The following is a 19,974-nucleotide window of genomic DNA, read 5'->3' as shown; positions in this document are numbered from 1 at the left end:
ATTAATGACATCACAAGACTTGACATGCCTTTCCTTTATTTATTCCCCTGTTGACGTGGCACTTTGACCCATTCTCCTTCTCCTTCTCTTTCTCCTTCTACCCAACCTGACTCAGCCCAACTCGCCCCTCCATAACTCAGTCTCTTCCTTCAAACTTGAAACTTGAAACTTGAAAAAGTGTGTGTGTCATACAAACCAAGAGACCATCCTGCTTGATATATAGAATTGTTCAAGTAAGTGACTTTGATTTTTGATTTGATTTGATTTGAAAAATAACCCTTTGGCCTCGATTTTCTTGTTGCTTGTCTATGCTGGTAGAATCTATGCGCCCCGCCCGAGTTGAGGGTTTTACTGGGTCGTTTTCGTGTTTGAATTTCCTTGCCTGATTCTAGATACTTTTCAAAGAAGAGAGAGAGAGGTCAAGTGTTTTAGGTGGGAAAATATGGGATTTTCAATGCTATTAATGCCAATTTCCAAGCTTGATGGTTGCTATGCCTTTTCCACGAAGAATCCTTTAATGTCGGGGTAGCAATTAGAATTTAGAGGGAAAACGGAGATGTTGGGTGAGGAAGATTCTGAGTGTGGGCTTGCCGCCGGAAATAGTACCCGGAAAAGTTATCTCCGGTCCATGTCATGGAGTGACCGTTCACCTTCCAAACCTAATCCTTATCCAAAGCCTCAGCTCAATAGTAAAGTAAGGTCTTGCTTGCCTCCACTTCAGCCTCTTTCAATAGCCAAGAGTAATGTTAAGGAGTGGCCAAAGGCGGGTTCTGATGATCTTGGTGTTTGGCCTCAGCCCCAAACCCCTAGAGGGTCGGCTAAACCCTTTCCGGGTTCGAATCCCCCCCAACTGCCTGTGCCTGGGAGAGAGTTTGAGTTTAAGAAAGATAAGCTTGCTTTTTTTGATAAAGAGTGCTCCAGAATTGCGGAGCATATATACTTGGGGAGTGATGCTGTGGCTAAGAACCGTGAGGTTTTGAGGAAGAACGGCATCACCCATGTGCTCAACTGTGTTGGGTTTGTGTCTCCTGAGTATTTCAAGAATGATCTTGTGTACAAGACGCTCTGGTTGAAAGATAGCCCCTCCGAGGACATTACGAGCATTCTGTATGATGTGTTTGATTATTTTGAAGATGTCAGGAAGCAAAGTGGGAGAGTTCTTGTGCATTGTTGTCAGGGAGTGTCGCGGTCGACCGCTCTCGTCATTGCATACCTTATGTGGAGGGAGGGCCAGAGCTTTGAAGATGCATTTCAGTATGTCAAGGCAGCAAGAGGGGTGACCAACCCGAATATGGGTTTTGCTTGTCAACTTCTGCAGTGCCAGAAGCGGGTGCATGCTGTGCCTGCAAGCCCGAGTTCTGTGTTAAGGATGTACAGGATGGCCCCCCATTCATCCTATGATCCTCTTCATCTGGTGCCAAAGATGTTAAACCATCCAGGTCCACAAGGACTTGACTCTCGTGGTGCGTTTGTTGTGCATGTTCCATCTGCTATATATGTCTGGATTGGAAAGGATTGCAACACAATGATGTCAGACAAAGCAAGAGCAGCTGCCCTTCAGGTCATCCAGTATGAGAGGGCAAAGGGTCCAACTGTGGACATCAATGAAGGCAAGGAGCCACCAGAATTTTGGGACGCTCTTTCCAGTGGTCTTTCAGCAGAGGATTGCGGCAAGGGAGATGTCCAAAACCAAAAGGAAGAAACTGTTGCTTCTGGAGGCGATAAGGTTGCTGCAGTGACTTGTATTCCGGTGGGTGAAAGAAAGGTTGGTGAATATGATCTGGATTTCGAAATTTTCAGTAAGGCACTTGCAGGTGGGGTTGTTCCACCATTTTCAGTATCAAATACTGAATCGGAAACTTGCCTTCCAGCCAGAGAAAATGGATGGGGCAGATTGCGGCAAAAGTTTGCTAGTGGAATTATGAAGGATTTGGTCACATCTTCTGAGCTGAACTGTAAAACTACCCCATCCAGTGATGGATTGGATATGGTTGTGGAAGTTAACAAAGAAGAAGAAGACCCTGTTTCCTTGACTGAGCCTTTATCACCATTGTCAGCGCCAAGCCACTTTTGTGGTTCACCAGATTCCTTTGAGTGTTATCCAATTAGTAGCCCAAGTAGGATAAGAGATACATGTCGGGAAGTAGGACACTCTGTTGCTCTTACCAATCCATTATCGTTTCCGACAACTGACTGTGGGTCACCCGATTCTTGTTCTTGGTTTCCTGATAACAATCTTAAGTTTAGCTCAAAATCCCCAACACTCTCCCCTTCAACCTCTGAATACTCTAGTTCATCATTTACCTTTTCACCCTCATCTTCTAATTGGTCGGACTTGTCATACTTGTCTTCTCAACAGCCTTCACCTTCAGGCTTGGATTCTGCAGATCCATTATGTATTAAGCATAGTTCCATAGCCGATAGCTCACAGTTACCTTTCAAAGAATCTCTTTCTTCACCTAGAGAGGCATTTTCAGCTCATCGTACTTTGGAAGTGACAAATACATGTTCGACATGTAAAGGGATTTCCCCTTCTATTGCAGAGCGTAGAGGGAGTAAACCTCCACCTCTAATGTTGCTACCCTCAGTTGAAGAATCACCTAAAGTTTCGAGGAATTTGGTACGCTCATGGTCGTTTTCCTTACCTGACTTGGATGATGATCTGATGGACACTGATTGCAACCAAGCCGAAAATGTGAGCAACAGAGAAGAGCTAATGTTGGATGTTGACATTATTAACCCTGAAAATGAATTACAATCTGAAGCGACCAGGGAAGCTGCAGAGGTGATTAACCCTGTTTTGTACCAGTGGCCTTCTTTGAACAAAGTGGTGATGCATCGGTCTGCCAAACTTCATTCTGGATCAGCATATCTTTTGCTAGCTCCAGATGCGACTGTGGGTGCACATAAACCTGGTGTCTTATTTGTCTGGTTGGGATGTGATATTTTGCATGAGAAAGGACAGAATGCAACATTTGAGGATAGCCATCTTCACTGGGAGACCATAGGACGCTGTTTCCTTGAGCATATGGGTTTGCCTATGAGTGCCCCTGTACAGGTACATTGCAATTTGTCCGTCTCTATCTTTTATTATTGCTTATTTTGTCTTATAGTATCTACTCCTTTTTATAACCAATGCACATTAGTGAATTAGAGTATTTTTTTTTTTTTTTTTTTACAAATGGTAAGTGAAGCAGCTAAATCTAGCAGGAAGAAAGATAACTGATACTTCTTTTAAATAGGAATTTTTTCTGCCCCTGAGTAATTGCTTTTCAAATCCAATTTCGCCAGGGCTTTAATTAGCAACGTTTAGTATAATGTAAAACTTGAAAGCTAACGATTATACTGGTGCACAAGCTAATATAGATGATGAATAATTTCATGATTGGCCTGTAAAGAAATGAGATTATCATAAACACAGAGCATCCATTTTCATCAACCAAGTCACTGTGAACTAATATTGGATCATTTCACTTCTGATTTGTGTTGATGGGGAAATGGCTGCTGTAGCGGTGTAGCCTAATATGCTGATTTTGCCTGTAAAGGAGCAGATTAGCAGAAACACCCTGTATCCATTTTCATCAAGCAAGGTGCTCTGATTTAAACACTGTATCACTCCAGTTAAATCTAGCCTATGATTAATACCCCTAACCACACATCCAACATGTTTTGGAACCACAAATAGGCAAGCCACAAAAAAGGAAAATGTTTCTAGTTTTCAATATCACAGTAAGTTACAAGTAACTTTTATCAGAAAGCATTACCAATACTCTATATGGTTGCAGTCATGAACAGAAACTCAGCATACTGACCAAAAAAACTGAAATTCATTACTTGGTCTCTCTTTTTCATATGTGATGCTTGCTGCTAATCAATTCTTGTTGTTTCTTTCGTTGCGAGTCTAAAGATGCATTTTATTATCTGCAGATAGTAAGAGAAGGTGAGGAGCCAGAGCAGTTCCTGATCCATCTCAGCTGTAAATCAATACAGAACACATAAAAAGACAGACATGAATAAGACAGAATTAGAAGGTCAGAGCTTTACATAGGATTTGGGTTCATGGTCTTTCAAGCATACTGGAATGGTGGGATGGATCAGTTGCAGATTGAAAAGTAGGGTTGGCATCCCGGGCAGTTCAAGTGTTTCATATGTGCTTGTGTGATGTATGGAGGGGTACAGAAAATATGTACAGAGGACAAGTATGCTTTATGCAGATAGGATTTTATTAGTAAAATTTTGTTTTCTGGGCAGACAAATTATCAGTTGAAATAAGTGTATATCAAGTATATATATTTACCCGTCCAACATTGAAGGTGTTGCCTTTTAGGGTGAAATGAAAAGCTCATTTGATTTTATGCATGAAAAGGATAGTAACAACCAACGATTGAAATTTCTGGAAGTCCCAGATTTCTGCCATTGTGAGGTTTTATTAATGAAAAATGGTGTGGTGAGACTGTCAAAGGGTGTATCTTTTGATTTTAAAACAGTTAATTGTTTCTCTTCATATCTGAGGAGAAACGTAAGAGCTCATTAAGCAACATTCTACCATCATCATCATCATCACGATTCAAAAGGGTGTTCTTCCACGGACCTTTAAAATTGAACTCCCACTGTACAGTACTTAGTCGAGGTTTCTTTTTTACACCCAAAACAACGTCCCTTTACTACTGTCATAAGTTAACAAAATCACCAACCCCACTTCATCTGATTGACAGACCATATATATTTATTACAGATCTTCCTCATAGCTCACTTTGCGCTCTTAAAAGAGCCATTGTTGGACCCAATGCGCTACCCCTCCAGGGCCTAGATGTCCACGAGCTCCTTCCTGAACCATCATTTTTCCCCCAGCCATCTTCCTGAGAAAGCTCCGCTTTCTTCGCATTCAATGCCTGGCTGATTTCATCCCATGCACCTGCTTTTCCATTTTCTACATATATAAACAAGATGAGCTATATTTGTGAACAAAAATATATTCAAAATTCATTATGCCTCTAAATAATAGATTCCTGGCATGGAAATCTAATTAGTACCTTGTGCACCAGCACGAGTTCCCTTGTCATTCTTAAGCCTGAAACCTGATGCAGCAGCCTGAGTTTCTTTGTCATTCTTGAGCCTGAAACCTGATAGAGCCCTAGTTTCCATGCCATTCTTGAGCCTAAAACTGGATACATCATTTTGATCTCCAGTGACTGCTTTGGCTGTGTTCAGGTTCCCATACTTGACAATGCGGACATCGATAAGAGAAGAATAATCTATCTGCAAAGGTTCTATTTTGTCAGATGCTACCAAATCACAGATATGATTCATATGAACCAGTAGCAATGACAGATATGATTCATATAAACTAGTAGTTCACAGCCTCTGCCAGGCAGCTAAAATGGTCATATATAATTTGTTAGAAAAAAAAATGGTCATATAGAACTGTAATATTGTCACCAATAAGCAGCCACCAATAACTAGATCATACAATAAACCCAGGCTGTGCAAATAGTGATAATATTTCATACACCAGCAGTGTAGTTTCTATCATGAAATAGAAACAATGTATATTATCAAATTTATGATTATTGATTGAGTGTAGCTCAAGTACCTCTAAAGAACCATCTTCCCCATAAAGGGATGTATCTGGTTGTACCTCAGATGCCTCATCTGTCTCCTCAAAAACAATGGGATATTCTGCAGATGCCTCATCTGTCTCCTCAAAAACAATGGGATATTCTGGAACCTGTACTAGCACAATCTTATTTGATTGAGGGTTGTACTGTGACACTTTTCCAACCTACACGAACAAGAAAATTATTTATTGTTAACTTTATATCCACAAATAGTCGGTAGAACTTTAGAGAAGAAAGAGTCATACTCGATAGGAAGAAACTTCAGGGGTCCAGCATGATGATAATTCAATCAACCGATATGCAATTAGATCACCTTCCTGCAACGCATTAAATGGAAATTACTGTATCAAATCTTCAATACTAAACTACTGAAACATGAAGGATAAAAGTTATTTAATATGGAAATTATTTTCAATATCATCCTAATGTAGTAGATAGTAATTAAGGGTCAAGAAGCTAAAACGAGGGCAGTACAAAGCTAACTCCCACAACTCTTTATTTTTTGCATATTTTTCCTATGAAGAGGAGAAGAAATATCCATCAAGCAGAATGAAAATAATAAAGCAACAAACCTTCGGTACACTGGTAGAGAGCTCAAGCTTATTAAAGTCTATGGAATCATTTTCAGGAATCTCTTCTTCAATACCAGGCATTTCAGATGACTCTTGGTACAGATCTTCATAGTTGCTCTTAATTGAATATGATGTTTTCTCCATACCCCATTTTTGACCCTTCTTCTTGCTGGTTATTCCATTCCACTGAAAAGTTTTCTGGAGGCAGGAATTCAAAGATTTCAATGGCATCAATAGTTTTAGTCATGACTGTGAAATAGAAACTATAAATTAAATTAAGCATCAGTTGGTGTGTCCCATTATAAGCCAACTAACAGACTTACCCAAGCCTCCAAAGTGATTTGAAAAAAAAAAAAAAAAAAAAAAAAAAAATTCTATAATGCTTCGAGGAAACTGAAACATACCACTGGAATTTCATTCTGCTGGAAACTCTGATCTGCTTCCACTGGAACAGGTAGATACATCAGATAATTAACAAGATGTCCTTAATCAACTAGATGTACCCATAACATCAATTACAAAGTCAAATGGCATAGCAAGGTTAACAGTTTATCAGAGAATTCAGACCCATATATACCTTTACCGAGGGGTGCAAAGCGAATGTGTCCTGGCCTAGTTACGACAGGAACAACGTTGTCTTCTTCATCATTATCTGTATTTGGTTCATCTTCTTCAGAGCTTTTCTGATTATCTTTGTCAGATAATTGCTGATTAGCTTTGTCAGATGATTGTTGATCAGCTTTGTTTGATGATTTCTGATTATCTTTGTCAGATGATTGCTGATTAACCGGTTTGCCTACCTGTGTCTGATGTAACTGCAAAATGGAACGCTAAGGAGAAAAGATTATTGCCAGAGGAACAAGTAGTCTTTCTTGTAAAATCGTACATACATACTTCCGGACATTAACATAAGATGGAGAAGCAAGTACTTCCTTGGGAAAACATCACCAATGGTCACTGAGTTATGACTTATTCGACACTTAACTCACTGTATTTTCAACAATATCACTTAACTCACTCAGTTTTACATCCGTCTTTCACTTAACTCACTGTAGTTAATTTTGCCGTTAAAAGCTATTAAAATTGAGGGTATATTTGTCTAAACACTAAAAAAATGCATTTCTAACTTTTTTTTTTAAAAAAAAAAGACAATTTTTTTTTCAAATTATATTTAAGTTAAAAAAATCATTTGTTATTAGAAATCTCATAAATTTAAAAAATTGAAAAAAGTCTAATAAATGTAAATTGAGGGTATATTTATCTAAACACTAAAAAAATGCATTTCTAACTTTAAAAAAAAAAAAAAAGACAATTTTTTTCAAATTATATTTAAGTTAAAAAAATCATTTTTATTAGAAATTTCAGAAATTTAAAAAAAATTGAAAAAAAAGTCTAATAAATGTTAGTTTTTTTAAGTTAAAAATGATTTTTAAGTGTTTTGACAAATATACCCTCAATTTTAACGGCTTCTAACGGTAGAATTAACGGCAGTGAGTTAAGTGAAAGACGGATGTAAAACTGAGTGAGTTAAGTGATATTTTTGAAAATACAGTGAGTTAAGTGTCGAATAAGTCATAACTCAGTGACTATTGATGATATTTCCCCTACTTCCTTTTGTAAAGTCATGTAGGTGGTACTAAACAGAACTTATGACGTCAAGCATTAAGTTTTCAGAGGGCTTGCATACAAGCGACTTATGGCACACATGAGAGAAATAGAAATATTTATCTATAATCATTACAAATTTTTAAGCATCATTACAAACTTATGGCACACATGTGAGAAATAGAAATATTTATCTATAATCATTACAAATTTTTAAGCATCACATTACCTCTTCCTTCTGAGCTCTCATGTTTTCCCTCTTCCATATTCTTTTGGCCTTTTTACGTCGAGCACTTCTACTAGGCAACTGCAACAAGACAGAAAAAGTTTCAGTGCACACTATCAAAATCTTTATATGAATAAGGAAATGTTACCAAATCACAAAAGAGTTACTCCGTTGCCAAGTTTTACTTCATGCATAAGGATTACTCTAAGAAAGAATCTCAGATATATACAGATGCCCAAAAATAAGTAACAAATCAAATACCGTATGATACACACATACAAGACAGATGTAAAGCTGGTATTCAATACCTTTTTACTTTCATCAGGCTTGTCAGATGAAACAACACCGTTTATGTCATTCTCTTGAAGCTGACTGTGCCTATAAAAGATAACATTAGGGACAAGAAAAAATGAGCAAATGGGAAAGTGTGAGAATGACTACCAGCTCAGTTTCATCACCATATATGTAATAGCTACCTGTTTGCACTGGGTGTAGAATGACTTATGTTGTTGGTCCTTTTATCAGTTTCAGAGGTGGTTGAATCATCCAGCTCACCCTCTCCAGTAGTTGACTTTTCCTTCTTGGAAAGACTCTTTCTGACACGACGCTTATGAGAGCTTCTGTTCTTGTCCTCTTGGACATCACCTTGAACATCTTCTGGGACAACTGAACATCCTCCAGTAGTAGCAGATTTACTTCTCTTCTTCCTGAAAGATATAATGTATTCAGATACCAAAGAAAATGCATATAACATCATAACAGCCTAACATACATAATGTTCCGCAGGGATGCAGTCATAAACTTATAATGTCCATAATATCGTCGATAAGCTCATAAATAGCAAGAATTTGAAGCATAAGTAGTTCCAGGAAAGACTTAACATTCAAATTACTTAGTTAGCATGTAAACCCTATGTCAACTCATAGCCAACACATGCTAAACATTAGGTGCATTAATCCATGAAAATCAAGTAAAATCCATACTTGGAGCTCTCAGGTTTATTTGATCGCTTCCTTTTCTTGGAAAGTGTGCTTGTATCGTTGTCCAGCGCATTTTTAACTGGCAATATATCTTCCAACTGGTCAGGTTCATCCTCTTCTAGCTCACTTTCATACCCTCCCTTCTCCTTCTCGAACTCCTCATTAGCCAGAAGCTTCATACCTCCATCCGCAAGTTGCCTCTCCACGATTTCTTCAACCTCAATACAGTTTCTTCCATCCTCAATCATGTCAATTTCAGACACACCTTTCCTTTTCACACTGATTACACAGAAATGTTTACATTAAACCAAAAAATTCACTGGAAAAAAAAAAAAAAAGAGAGTAAGAAATGCAAACTGACCTGACAATATCTCTATCCTTGAAAATGCAGGTGGACTCAAACGGCGGCAACACAAACTCATCCATCTGCAAGAGAAGGCCATTTGAAGTGACAAATTCGTATCATTTTATTTTCGAAAAATGGCAACTTTGAGGTTGAGATTAGGGCAAAGGAGGTAGCTTACGGAGATGAGGAGGCCATCGGGGCAAGAATCGTGGAGGTCGAAGACGTGGAGGAGATAGGCGGCGAGGTCGGAGATGGTGCGGTGTTGAGGTTTCAGGAGAATCCAGCTCCGCCGGAGTCCGTCGGTCCTCTGTGACTTGCTCAGAATGTGCCGGTCCTTGAATTCCACGCGCAGCCTCACAGTCTCCGTCATCGTCAGAGCATGAGAGAGAGGAGCGAAGGCACCAGGTTCTGCTTAAACCCTCGGTTGGGGTTTCAGAGCACTGTGAATGCTTTCAGCTCTGATTTTCTCGTGGCTGTGGGCCTGGTGCAGTATGGGCTCATCTTCTTGGGCCTGGACTTGGACCTGTTATGCGTTGGGCTTTCGAGGCGGGGGTCTTGCCAATCCCTCGTATATTTCTCAGTTGTTCAAGCGTCGAAGTTGTGCTTCTTCCTCTACGAGTCGTTGTATTTTTCTCAGTTATGAACTGAGGTCTTCACTTATGGCCCCTAACTAAATGAGCTGCCGACAAAATACACTCTCGTAATTAGTTTAAAATTAAAAAGTTTATCATTTTACCAACGACAACTGAAACCACCACATGTGGTCAGAAAATAGTATGTGCTGGTGAATAAGGCTCTTACAAAAAAAATAGTTTGTTGATGAAATATTCGTCGGCAAAGAATTGCAAAAAATGAATTAAATACCAACAAGTCATTTGTCGTTAGGGAATTTAATACCACCCAATTATTGTTGGAAATCTAGCAATCCAATGTAAAGTATTATAAGATGAATTGATTTAAAATCACCACAGGTGGTCGAGTTGGTAAGAGCATTCAGGTGTGGAACCCCCATCGGCATACTAATCCTCTGGGCCTAGAAAGCCTTTGAGAAACTGTGGGATTATGATAAAAAAAAAAAAAAAAAAAAGATGAATTGATTTAAATGTGTTTATAACACAATTAAAGGCTATTAAATGTATTCCAATTAAATTAGAAGTTTTGTTGTCGTTTTCTTTTTTTCTGGCCGTGAAGAACCCTAGAGAAACCCCTATCTCTAGAACGTCGTTGGCTGCGCTCCGGCGTCGGCGACGGCCTTTGGCCTAGCCGGCGCACGTTGGGGGTGGCCGGATGGGTAGTTTAGTTCGGAGGCGTGCTTCCGACTCGGAGGTTGAGATCGGTGGGTGTTCTACCGACTCTCTCCCGGTTGTAGGTGGTGGATGCGTCATGACAATGGGATGGGATCGGAGTGGGCATGAGTCCTTGCCAAGGGCGGAGGTGACGTCTGGTGGTGGTTAGCGGTCAGCCTGCTGGGTTTGATTGTTTGGGTTTGTTGGCTGACAATGGTGATCGGACGTTGGTTTCGACTCAGGCAGAGGCGGTTTGGTGTGGATCGGGATCGCGGTCACTCCCCGTTGGTCGGGTGGCGATGGGTCGTGTTGCAGGTCTGACGCCACTGTTTGGGAGGCAGAGGTGGAGGCGCGGCGAGGCAGTCTGCGGCTTGGGCCGGGAGGGTTGGGTATGGCCCACCTTCTGGTCTGTCCTTTTGGGTTTGGGCACTGGTTGTGGGCCTTTTTTGGGCTGAAGCTTGGGTTGGGATTCTTTTTGGGCCCTGCTTTGTGTTTTTTTAAGTTTACTTTACTTTCGTCTTCTCTTTGTTATGGGAATCCTAGGTTAGTATTACTCTCTAATTTGTTAGAGAACTACGCACTTTCGTGCCTCTAGCAAATCCTCTAGAGTAGTAACGACGGAGGATTCTCGAGATAAGGGCAAAGGGAAGCTTTTGGTTCCCGGGTCTCCTTGCCTAGTACTTGAAATTGAGTCTTTTACTAATTGCTTCTTAGTTCTCTCTAGTTGTACACCAATTGAGGTCTCTAGGCGACTAGGTTTACTTTTCAAAGAGAGACTTGAAGTGAGGATTTGATCTCTTGTATGTAGGCTCAATAAGTGAGCGCATGTGTTAGTAGTGAGGGTCACATGTCCTTTGTTTGGTAGCTTATACCATTTATGCTTTTGGTGTAAGACAACATTTGATGTACGTGCCTTCTGGCCATGGATAAATGAATGAAATGATCTCATTTTCCTAAAAAAAAAAAAAATGTATTCCAATTAAACAACTAACAATAATGGCTCTGACTCGGACTCTCTCTTCTTCGAGAGAGAACTATCGTCGTCACCTTCCTTCGATAAGTGGCGGAGACAAAATTCATCGTTGGCTTCTCTCTTCGGATAGCGACGGCGACACCTCTATTCGTCTGGCTCTCTCTTCGATTAGGGGAGACGTTTTTTGATGTAATTGATGGAGATCGATATCTGCTTGATAGGATCTGGATTGGTGGACGTACTCCAATTGGCTAGGATGGTGGATATGCTCTTGATTTGACTAACTGTGGTGATGACTGCTACGCATGGCGCTGTGTTTTGAATCACAAAACTGCCAGAGGCAGTGGTTCTTTGGAGTGCGAGGATTTCTAGGTCGATGGTGGCACCTTGGCCTGTGTCTCTGCTTCTTTGACTGCCGCGAGTGATACAGTGGATGAGGTTTCACGGCTCCGGATAGGAAGATCGGATTTCTGATCCCGCAGTGCTGGTTGGCTGGAGATTTGGTTGTGGGTTGGTGAGGCAACAAGATCGGGGTTAACAGTTAGGATTCCTTCCCTGCTCAGGTCGAAGTTTGGAGTGGCTGGGCCTCTTGGGCCTTGAACTGCTCTGTGGGCCTCAGCCTTGGGCTCACTGGTCTAGGGTTTCAAGTGGGCTGGATTACCCTTTTGCTATGGGGTTGGATGGATGCAGAGGGAGGGGTGGAAGGTGATGCTCACCTTCTATGACTAGTTCAATTTAGTTTTTGTTTTGGGTCGCAAGAACCAGTGCTTTAATTGTTACCTTTTATGTCTACTTCGAGGTTTTTGATTTTTGTTAGAATAATGGTGCGTAGACTTCCTAAAATGTGAGTGTACTAGGGACTTTCGGGGATGCTATTCTATTAGAATAGGGTTTTTTAAGGTTCTAAGGAACGATTCTTTCTGTCGACCCCATAGGGGTGTTTCGTTTTTGTACTGCTTGCTGAATTTAATGAAAAGACTGACCTATTTTCGATAAATAAAAAAAGTATTCTAGTTAAAGACTATATTTTCTTTTCTAATATAGATTTTTTTTATTGTTATTTCAGTATTTCACCAATTACTAAATTTTGATTTTAAATGTAGAAAAATTAAAAAAATAGACTTTTCTAAGAATTGTATTCCGCAAACCAACCGACGGAGACTTAGGCCATCTCCAACCCAAAGGGCTAAAAATGACCCTGGGGCTAAATTTTAGCCCTAAATTCTGTACTATTCATTGATCTGACATCAACCGTCTCCAACCCGTCAAGGCTAAATTATAGCCCTAAAATATATTTTAACATTTTGGATTGGTTTTATATATATATATATATATATATATATATATATATATATATATATATAGATGTGTGTGCTTATTTTTTAAAGTCAATTGACTTATAGTAATTGAAATAATTTATATGATAAAAAATATTTTTTAAAATAAATTTTTCTTTGAAAAAATACTCACTTGATCTTCAAGATTGCCTCCACTTTGGTTCCTCCTCTCGGCACGTTTGATGCAAGAGTGCCATTTGTTCATTTGAGGAAAAATGTGTTTTTGCCACCGTGATTTGTAACTCTCCCACGTCCTTTGTACCAAAATAGTATTTTGGATCTCCATGAATTTTTGTTGGACTTGGACCCAAAGACCATCTTCCGATTGACTTGTACCATTGACGGAATTTTGGGATACTTTCACGAAAGCAACGGTGAGTTCTTCATCTTCCAACGGTGACCAATTCACACTTCTTTTCGACGAACTAGCCATTTTCGATAAAAGTAAAATAAATAAGAGATTAAGAATAGGGAGAAAATAAAAGATTTAGAATAGAAAGATATATATGAGGAAGTAGAAGGAAGATGTGAACAAGAATGTTGAAGTCATATGTATTTATAGTGTTAAAGTTATAAAAAAAAAAAAAAAAAAAAAAAAACCAACTGCTAGTTGACGTCAGCAACTAGCCATTGCTGACGTCATGCTCCCGTCAGCATCAACTGTAGCCCGTGGGCCACCACCAATTTGATCCATTTTTTTAAAGGGGCAAAGTGATACTCAAAGTGCTATATTTAGCATTACAACCTCACCTTTGACCCTGTATTTTGGCATTTTGGCCCTTAGGTTGTTGGGTTGGAGTCCAAATGGGCTAAAATTTAGCCCTTTAGCACTTTAAGATCATGAGTTGGAGATGGCCTTATATCTTCATTCAAAACGTTTTACAATTATGAGAAGCAAATTAATCGAAGATAACAAAATCCATCAAGGATTGAAACCAGGCAAGAAATATGCACCACTCCATTGTAGAATCTATACTACCTACAAGTCTAACATAGTGAGAGTGACCATTGCACAATGTGTCAAAAAACGAAGATGAACCCGAAAGGCCAAATGCCCCTCGTTATCTACCAATAACTCATAGTTTTAAGCTGCACCACATTTCTGCACCGATCTTTATCTCTTGGCTCAATACGGGGAAACTACCAATAATCCATTTATAAATTTTCAGTGGCTCTGCTTCTGCCATTTGCGGTCAGTTGATGTAGTGCCACATAATATGCCTTCATATTTATACGTCACTCTTAACATTCCTAACTTGTGCTTACCAGTCCAGAACCCACCTGGCTTACTCTGCCACCCCTTTCCTCAGAGTACCCAGCTCTTCTAGTTCACAGGTAGCTATGTCATGGATTATCTGAGATTGCATTTTGCTTATAAATTTTGTTTATCAGTGACTTTGTTCATATCCATGTGTTGAGCTTATCAATGGGTTTGTTTTCTTGGTAAAGATTTGTGTTTGTTGCCTCCTAGTTCATTTTCATTTGTTTGTTCAGTTTGGATTTCTTTGTTCTGGCATTTCTGAACGAAAGATCATATCTTTTTTAAATCTGTTGGGTTTTTAACTTTTTATCATCTGGGGTTATTTATTGGGTATCTCTTAAAGCTTTCTTTTGACCAATCTTGTTTAGGATTTCTTAGATGATATATGTGACTGCGCTTGCTCATATTCCTGTAGTTTAGGTGTTAAGAATGAGCATCAGAATTGCAAGTGTGATCCTTTTTTTTAATTGGGTAATTTATTGTATATAATCAGAATGAGGATTATGCAGTTTATTAGTTTAATAGTTTAAATCTGAATTTTTTGGCTCAAATGACTGCTGTCATCTTCCACTTATTGACACATAGTGACAAAAAGACAGTGGCCGCATAGAAGTCAGTAAAATAATTGACGAGTTGATGGATTTGAGTCTGTGATTGAATGGGTCAATATTCAAATTCAGATTGTCATCTTTACTTCTTTTTTCCCTGTTGATCTATCTGGTCTTAAATCACCGTCATTTCCATAACCTCCTCTAAATTAGTCAGGTTAGGAACTGAGTACATAAATCTGCTGCCTTACCTTGTCATCGAAATTGAAACCTGTTAGCAATCATGCCACCGAAGGCATTGGACTATGAGTCACTGAATGAGAACGTGAAGAAGGTTCAGTATGCTGTTAGAGGCGAGTTGTATCTTCGAGCTTCTGAGCTTCAGAAGGAAGGAAAGAAGGTATAAATACCAGTTCTGTTTAGTTCTTTTGTTTGGTAATTTAGTTGTTCTTGGCTTGCACCCTTGGAAAATGGGTCCGCATGCAATGCTTCTAATTGAACATATGGATTTGTGATCGGAGACACAGACTTAAGTGGATGAATAGTCCCGGAAGACTTGGCTATTTTGCTAGTGATTCCCACTTTTACTGTCTCATTATTTCGATTTCTTGTCTGCAGATCATTTTCACAAATGTTGGGAATCCTCATGCTCTCGGACAGAAGCCTCTAACTTTTCCTCGCCAGGTCGATCACTGCTTTTCAGATTGAATTGTTTGAGTTGTTAACTTGATTCATATCTATACAACTTGTCTGACCAAGTAAATGTTCTGTTACAGGTGGTTGCTCTATGCCAAGCTCCATTTTTATTAGATGACCCCAATGTAGGACTGCTCTTTCCTGCTGATGCAATTTCAAGAGCTAAACATTACCTCTCAGTTACTTCTGGTGGTCTAGGTATTCACCCTACCTGCCTTTCATGTTATGTTATTACATGAAAAGGGTTGGACAACTCAAAATGTACTGAATAATTATACTTTCTTATAGATTAAACTCTAACTACCTCAAATCCCACCATACATGCACAGTCGCACACTCACTGGCAAGTGCTGCCATCTTAAGTTTTGGCAAGCCATATATCCATTGATTGTGATTCTGTCAAATTCAATTTTTGTTTATTACTTTTCTGCTTCCTTTGCTTCTCCAAGGTTTCTTCCCTAGTGGTACCAACGTATGTAGTATCCTGATCACCAATTTCGGATCATCTGAACAAGTCGTGTTAAATCGAAACGTTTTTTCTTTTTCTAAAGGTGGATAAATGTTTTATCTCATTAATAGTTCTTAGGTTTTCGTGGATATTTTCTGTCCAAAACAGACTTCCATCTGACTTGTTATTGTTTGTATATTTATCAATTTTTATAACCATGGGATTGCTTCATCCTCATTATCTTGAATAGGGAAACTATGGCTGAGAAGTTGTTCCATATGATTGTCAAAAATTGAGAACTTTATTAATGAGTTGAAAATTGATACAATTTCCTTCTCCTTCTCATCTAGGTGCTTACAGTGATTCTCGAGGTATTCCTGCAATTAGGAAGGAAGTGGCAGAGTTCATTGAAAAACGTGATGGTTATCCAAGGTGATGATGGCCAGATAGAAATCCTTTTACTTTTCTTTTTGAGTGATAATGTGTTCACTTGGTGGTAAACTTCTAGTGCTTATGGCTTCTCTTTGCCCCAATGACAGTGACCCAGAACTCATATTTCTCACTGATGGTGCCAGTAAAGGTGTAATGCAGATCTTAAATGCTGTTATCCGTGGTGCAGGGGATGGGGTAATAGAATTTTTTTTTTTTTCGCAGATCATAGATTACTCTACAGAGATATTCCATTTTCATTTATTCTTTTCTCTCCTTGCTTACTTCAGGTTGTTTTTATGATCCCAATGCTATATCCAAATATATATGCTTAATTTTGTGTGCTGTCAGGTTCTGGTTCCAGTTCCACAGTACCCACTTTACTCAGCTGCAATATCTCTATTTGGTGGTTCTCTTGTTCCATATTACCTGGAAGAAACTGCGAACTGGGGTCTCGATGTTACTGATCTTCGCCAGTCAGTTATAATGGCTCGCTCCAAAGGAATTACTGTTAGTATGCCTTTTCTCTAGCTTGTTTATGGGAGAATGTTGTGATTTGTTTTAATACTAAGAGTAAACTAGAGCAACGATTGAATAGGGGTGGGGGAGCACAATCTGAATTGACACTTGAAAGACCCTTTAATAGGGAAATAATTTCCTCTCCAATATTCACCGCTTTACCCCATGACTGTTTATGTGTGGCCTGTTTTCTGTTGAATATTGTATTAATCAATGCTACTCATAAATAATATTCAATAACTGTGATCAATAACTGTGATGGCTTTCAGTGAATGTTTGTACTACCAACTAATTTTTATGAAATATGGTCAGGTGAGAGCAATGGTGATTATAAACCCTGGTAACCCTACTGGTCAGTGTCTTAGTGAAGCTAATTTAAGAGAGATAATAAACTTCTGTATCCAAGAAAACCTGGTCTTGCTTGGTGATGAAGTTTATCAGCAGAATGTATACCAGGATGAGCGCCCCTTTATTAGTGCCAGAAAGGTGAATATTACTGATCTATTAGAATTGTCTGTATGAACCTTTGCCTATAGTTTCAGCTTAAGCTAATACCACCTTAATTTCTGATGACAATGGAAGGTGTTGATGGGTATGGGACCATTCATAAGCAAGGAACTCCAGCTTGTTTCTTTCCACACTGTGTCCAAAGGATATTGGGGTGAATGTGGACAGCGTGGTGGATACTTTGAGATGACAAATATTCCTCCACAGGTTCGTTTCTCCATAAGTTATTCTTAATTATATAGAAAGGTAAAGTAATGTGATCTTTCAGATACATGTAGGATTTAGACTTTAAACAAAAATACTCAATGTGATTTAAAGTTTATGAAAGGAAGGGAAGGGATATGCAACAAGGTCAAGATTTTGATAAACTCAAAGCGTCTTATTTCCAGTTAAAGTCAGTTTATATTGAAAGAATTGAGCTAGTTTCCGTTGGCATGGTAAAGTAGTGTAATTTTTGCTTGATGCTTTCCTTAGTTCCTTTTCAATTAATCAGGCCATGTTCTGGTTTCTGTAAATAGATTGAAATCAAGCATCACTGTGATTTTTCAATTCAGTTTCAGTATTTAAACTCGCAATTCTTACGTTTATTTATGTTTTGACATGATGCTCAGGCAGTTGATGAGATATATAAGGTTGCATCAGTGTCACTCAGTCCAAATGTTCCTGCACAAATATTTGTGAGTGAGCAAATACATCATGTTGTGTTTTTCTATGTGGAAGTTGACACGCATCTCTCTGACCAAAACTATTTATCTCATTTGAAATATTTACCGTCTATTTACAGATGGGCCTTATGGTCAACCCTCCCAAACCTGGAGATATTTCATATGAGCAGTTTGTTAGGGAAAGGTATGCCTTCTAATAGTACAAGTGAATAACTTTTGAATTAAATGCCAAATGAGCTGTAGAAATTTCTGCTTTTCCATAATCAATACTAGTCACTAAAAGGGTAGGTGCTAAGCTTTCTCACACAGCTTTTATCACAAGTCTCATGTAAAGTTACAATGTGCATGAGAACCTTCTGAAAATTATTATAGATTATGACAAAAAGAACTTTATCCCCATAGTTTGTTATAAAGAATCAAAATGTTATTATTGGTCTCCCTTGTACAAAGAAAACTTATGTCTTCACCGATTTGATATCTGGAATATTAGTGGTGAACGGTGTCAAGATATGTCTTCTTGAAGCTGTAACTAATGGTACCTACATTGCTCACTTGGCAGCAAAGGGATCCTTGAATCTCTGAGGAGAAGAGCACAGTTAATGACTGATGGATTTAACAGCTGCAGAAACGTAGTTTGTAATTTCACAGAAGGTAAAAATATTCATAAAGTAAATAATACAGGTTTCTTACAATTGGTTGTTCATGCTAAGCAACAGTTGAGAATATTGGTTTTAGGTGCCATGTACTCATTCCCTCAGATACGCTTGCCACCAAGAGCAATACAGGCCGCTAAAAGCGCTGGAAAAGTTCCTGATGTTTTCTACTGTCTCAAGCTTTTGGAAGCCACAGGCATTTCCACTGTTCCTGGTTCAGGGTTTGGACAGAAAGATGGGTAATTATTTTTAATGATCCTCGTTTCTCAGTTTGAGAGTATGATGCATAATACTTATGTAATACACTGTACTGCAATAGAAATATGAAAATTATGAGCGTGGAAATTATGTTTCATGTAGGGTCTTCCACTTGAGGACAACCATCTTACCAGCTGAGGAAGATATGCCTGCTATCATGGACAGTTTCAAGAAGTTCAATAATGAGTTCATGGAGCAATATGAAGATGACAGAGGCTATTCAAGGATGTAAAAGATCCCGAAAATCAAGTATCCTCGTATGTCCAGCTTTTCCAAGCTGTTCAAGTGTATACATTGCAGAACTGTCTCCGTTGTTTTACATTGCTGTAAAAGCTACATTCTGTCCAAAATTACTTCCACCTCTTACATACTACGTGATCTCTATTTATAACACTGGTTTCCAGCCTCTAATGTAAATTGCAGAAGTGACTAAGTTCCCAACTTTAAAGCTAGATGTGACCAATTGTGATGTGTGTGGCTTTACAAAAGCCTTTTATCTCCTTACTGTGATAATTGGGTCCATGAACTTTTCCTCTTTTTTGCTAAATATACGATTTATCCTCCAAAGTCCAAACCCATTTGGGACCTTTGGGACCCTGCACTTTGTTTCTTTATCTTCCTGACGTATGAACCTAACCTACCCAGTCTGGCTATATTTGATTGCACAGTTACACTATCACTTTGAGAAATATAACTTTCCTCTTTTCTGTGGGAGTACTATTTGTGTGTGGCAATGTATAAAGGTGTGAAAGCATTGGGGAATGGGAACACTGACAACTTCATCTACCTACCTACCTACACAGATCTTGATCTGTCCCACGATGAACAATGTGTGACTTTAATGAAGACTGAAAGCATCGAATATGGAAATTGGAAAACTAGATTTTGGAACTATAATAAGTACTTGTGTTTTTTCTTTTCGTTTTCTTCTTTACTTTTGCTTTCCTATATTTTCTTCAGGCAGCTTGTTTTCTGGATATTGATTGTGTTTAACCATATGTGGTTGATGTGTCTGGTTCAATGAGTCTCACTTATTACTTCAATCCG

General features: G+C 38.8%; 3 protein-coding genes across 8 annotated transcripts; 2 read left to right on the top strand and 1 right to left on the bottom strand.

The window, feature by feature from the left end:
* Window positions 1-41: 41 nt before the first annotated feature.
* LOC133711986 (protein-tyrosine-phosphatase MKP1-like) lies at window positions 42-4,365 on the top strand. Its single transcript, XM_062138059.1, has 2 exons — window positions 42-3,058; window positions 3,928-4,365. The coding sequence occupies exons 1-2, from the start codon at window positions 557-559 to the stop codon at window positions 3,997-3,999; spliced, it is 2,574 nt and encodes an 857-aa protein (XP_061994043.1). The 5' UTR covers window positions 42-556; the 3' UTR covers window positions 4,000-4,365.
* Window positions 4,366-4,557: 192 nt separating this feature from the next.
* On the bottom strand, window positions 4,558-9,923 carry LOC133711987 (coilin). 4 transcript variants are annotated; one of them, XM_062138064.1, is made up of 14 exons: window positions 9,526-9,923; window positions 9,363-9,427; window positions 9,005-9,280; window positions 8,498-8,728; window positions 8,330-8,399; window positions 8,025-8,102; window positions 6,768-7,005; window positions 6,595-6,635; window positions 6,191-6,388; window positions 5,864-5,935; window positions 5,690-5,782; window positions 5,594-5,647; window positions 5,034-5,259; window positions 4,558-4,930 (listed from the first exon to the last, which is right to left on the bottom strand). In XM_062138064.1, the coding sequence occupies exons 1-14, from the start codon at window positions 9,715-9,717 to the stop codon at window positions 4,743-4,745; spliced, it is 2,022 nt and encodes a 673-aa protein (XP_061994048.1). In that variant the 5' UTR covers window positions 9,718-9,923; the 3' UTR covers window positions 4,558-4,742. The 4 variants fall into 4 exon arrangements, with proteins under 4 accessions (XP_061994048.1, XP_061994047.1, XP_061994046.1 ...); XM_062138063.1 differs by having other exon boundaries at window positions 6,768-7,020; window positions 9,526-9,922; XM_062138062.1 differs by having other exon boundaries at window positions 5,594-5,782; window positions 9,526-9,911.
* A 4,162-nt stretch (window positions 9,924-14,085) lies between these two features.
* LOC133709533 (glutamate--glyoxylate aminotransferase 2) lies at window positions 14,086-19,379 on the top strand. 3 transcript variants are annotated; one of them, XM_062135310.1, is made up of 14 exons: window positions 14,086-14,278; window positions 15,031-15,152; window positions 15,371-15,436; window positions 15,529-15,646; window positions 16,247-16,328; window positions 16,436-16,523; window positions 16,677-16,835; window positions 17,157-17,330; window positions 17,427-17,558; window positions 17,963-18,028; window positions 18,136-18,200; window positions 18,576-18,667; window positions 18,752-18,908; window positions 19,030-19,379. In XM_062135310.1, the coding sequence occupies exons 2-14, from the start codon at window positions 15,036-15,038 to the stop codon at window positions 19,157-19,159; spliced, it is 1,446 nt and encodes a 481-aa protein (XP_061991294.1). In that variant the 5' UTR covers window positions 14,086-14,278; window positions 15,031-15,035; the 3' UTR covers window positions 19,160-19,379. The 3 variants fall into 3 exon arrangements, with proteins under 3 accessions (XP_061991294.1, XP_061991293.1, XP_061991292.1); XM_062135309.1 differs by having other exon boundaries at window positions 14,087-14,278; window positions 14,966-15,152; XM_062135308.1 differs by having other exon boundaries at window positions 14,088-14,278; window positions 14,970-15,152.
* Window positions 19,380-19,974: the final 595 nt, after the last annotated feature.

This window comes from Rosa rugosa, chromosome 5, assembly GCF_958449725.1.
Source record: "Rosa rugosa chromosome 5, drRosRugo1.1, whole genome shotgun sequence".
In the NCBI taxonomy this organism is placed as follows: domain Eukaryota; kingdom Viridiplantae; phylum Streptophyta; class Magnoliopsida; order Rosales; family Rosaceae; genus Rosa; species Rosa rugosa.
Note: the sequence above shows the minus strand (reverse complement) of the source record. Positions and strands in the feature narration are given on the sequence as shown.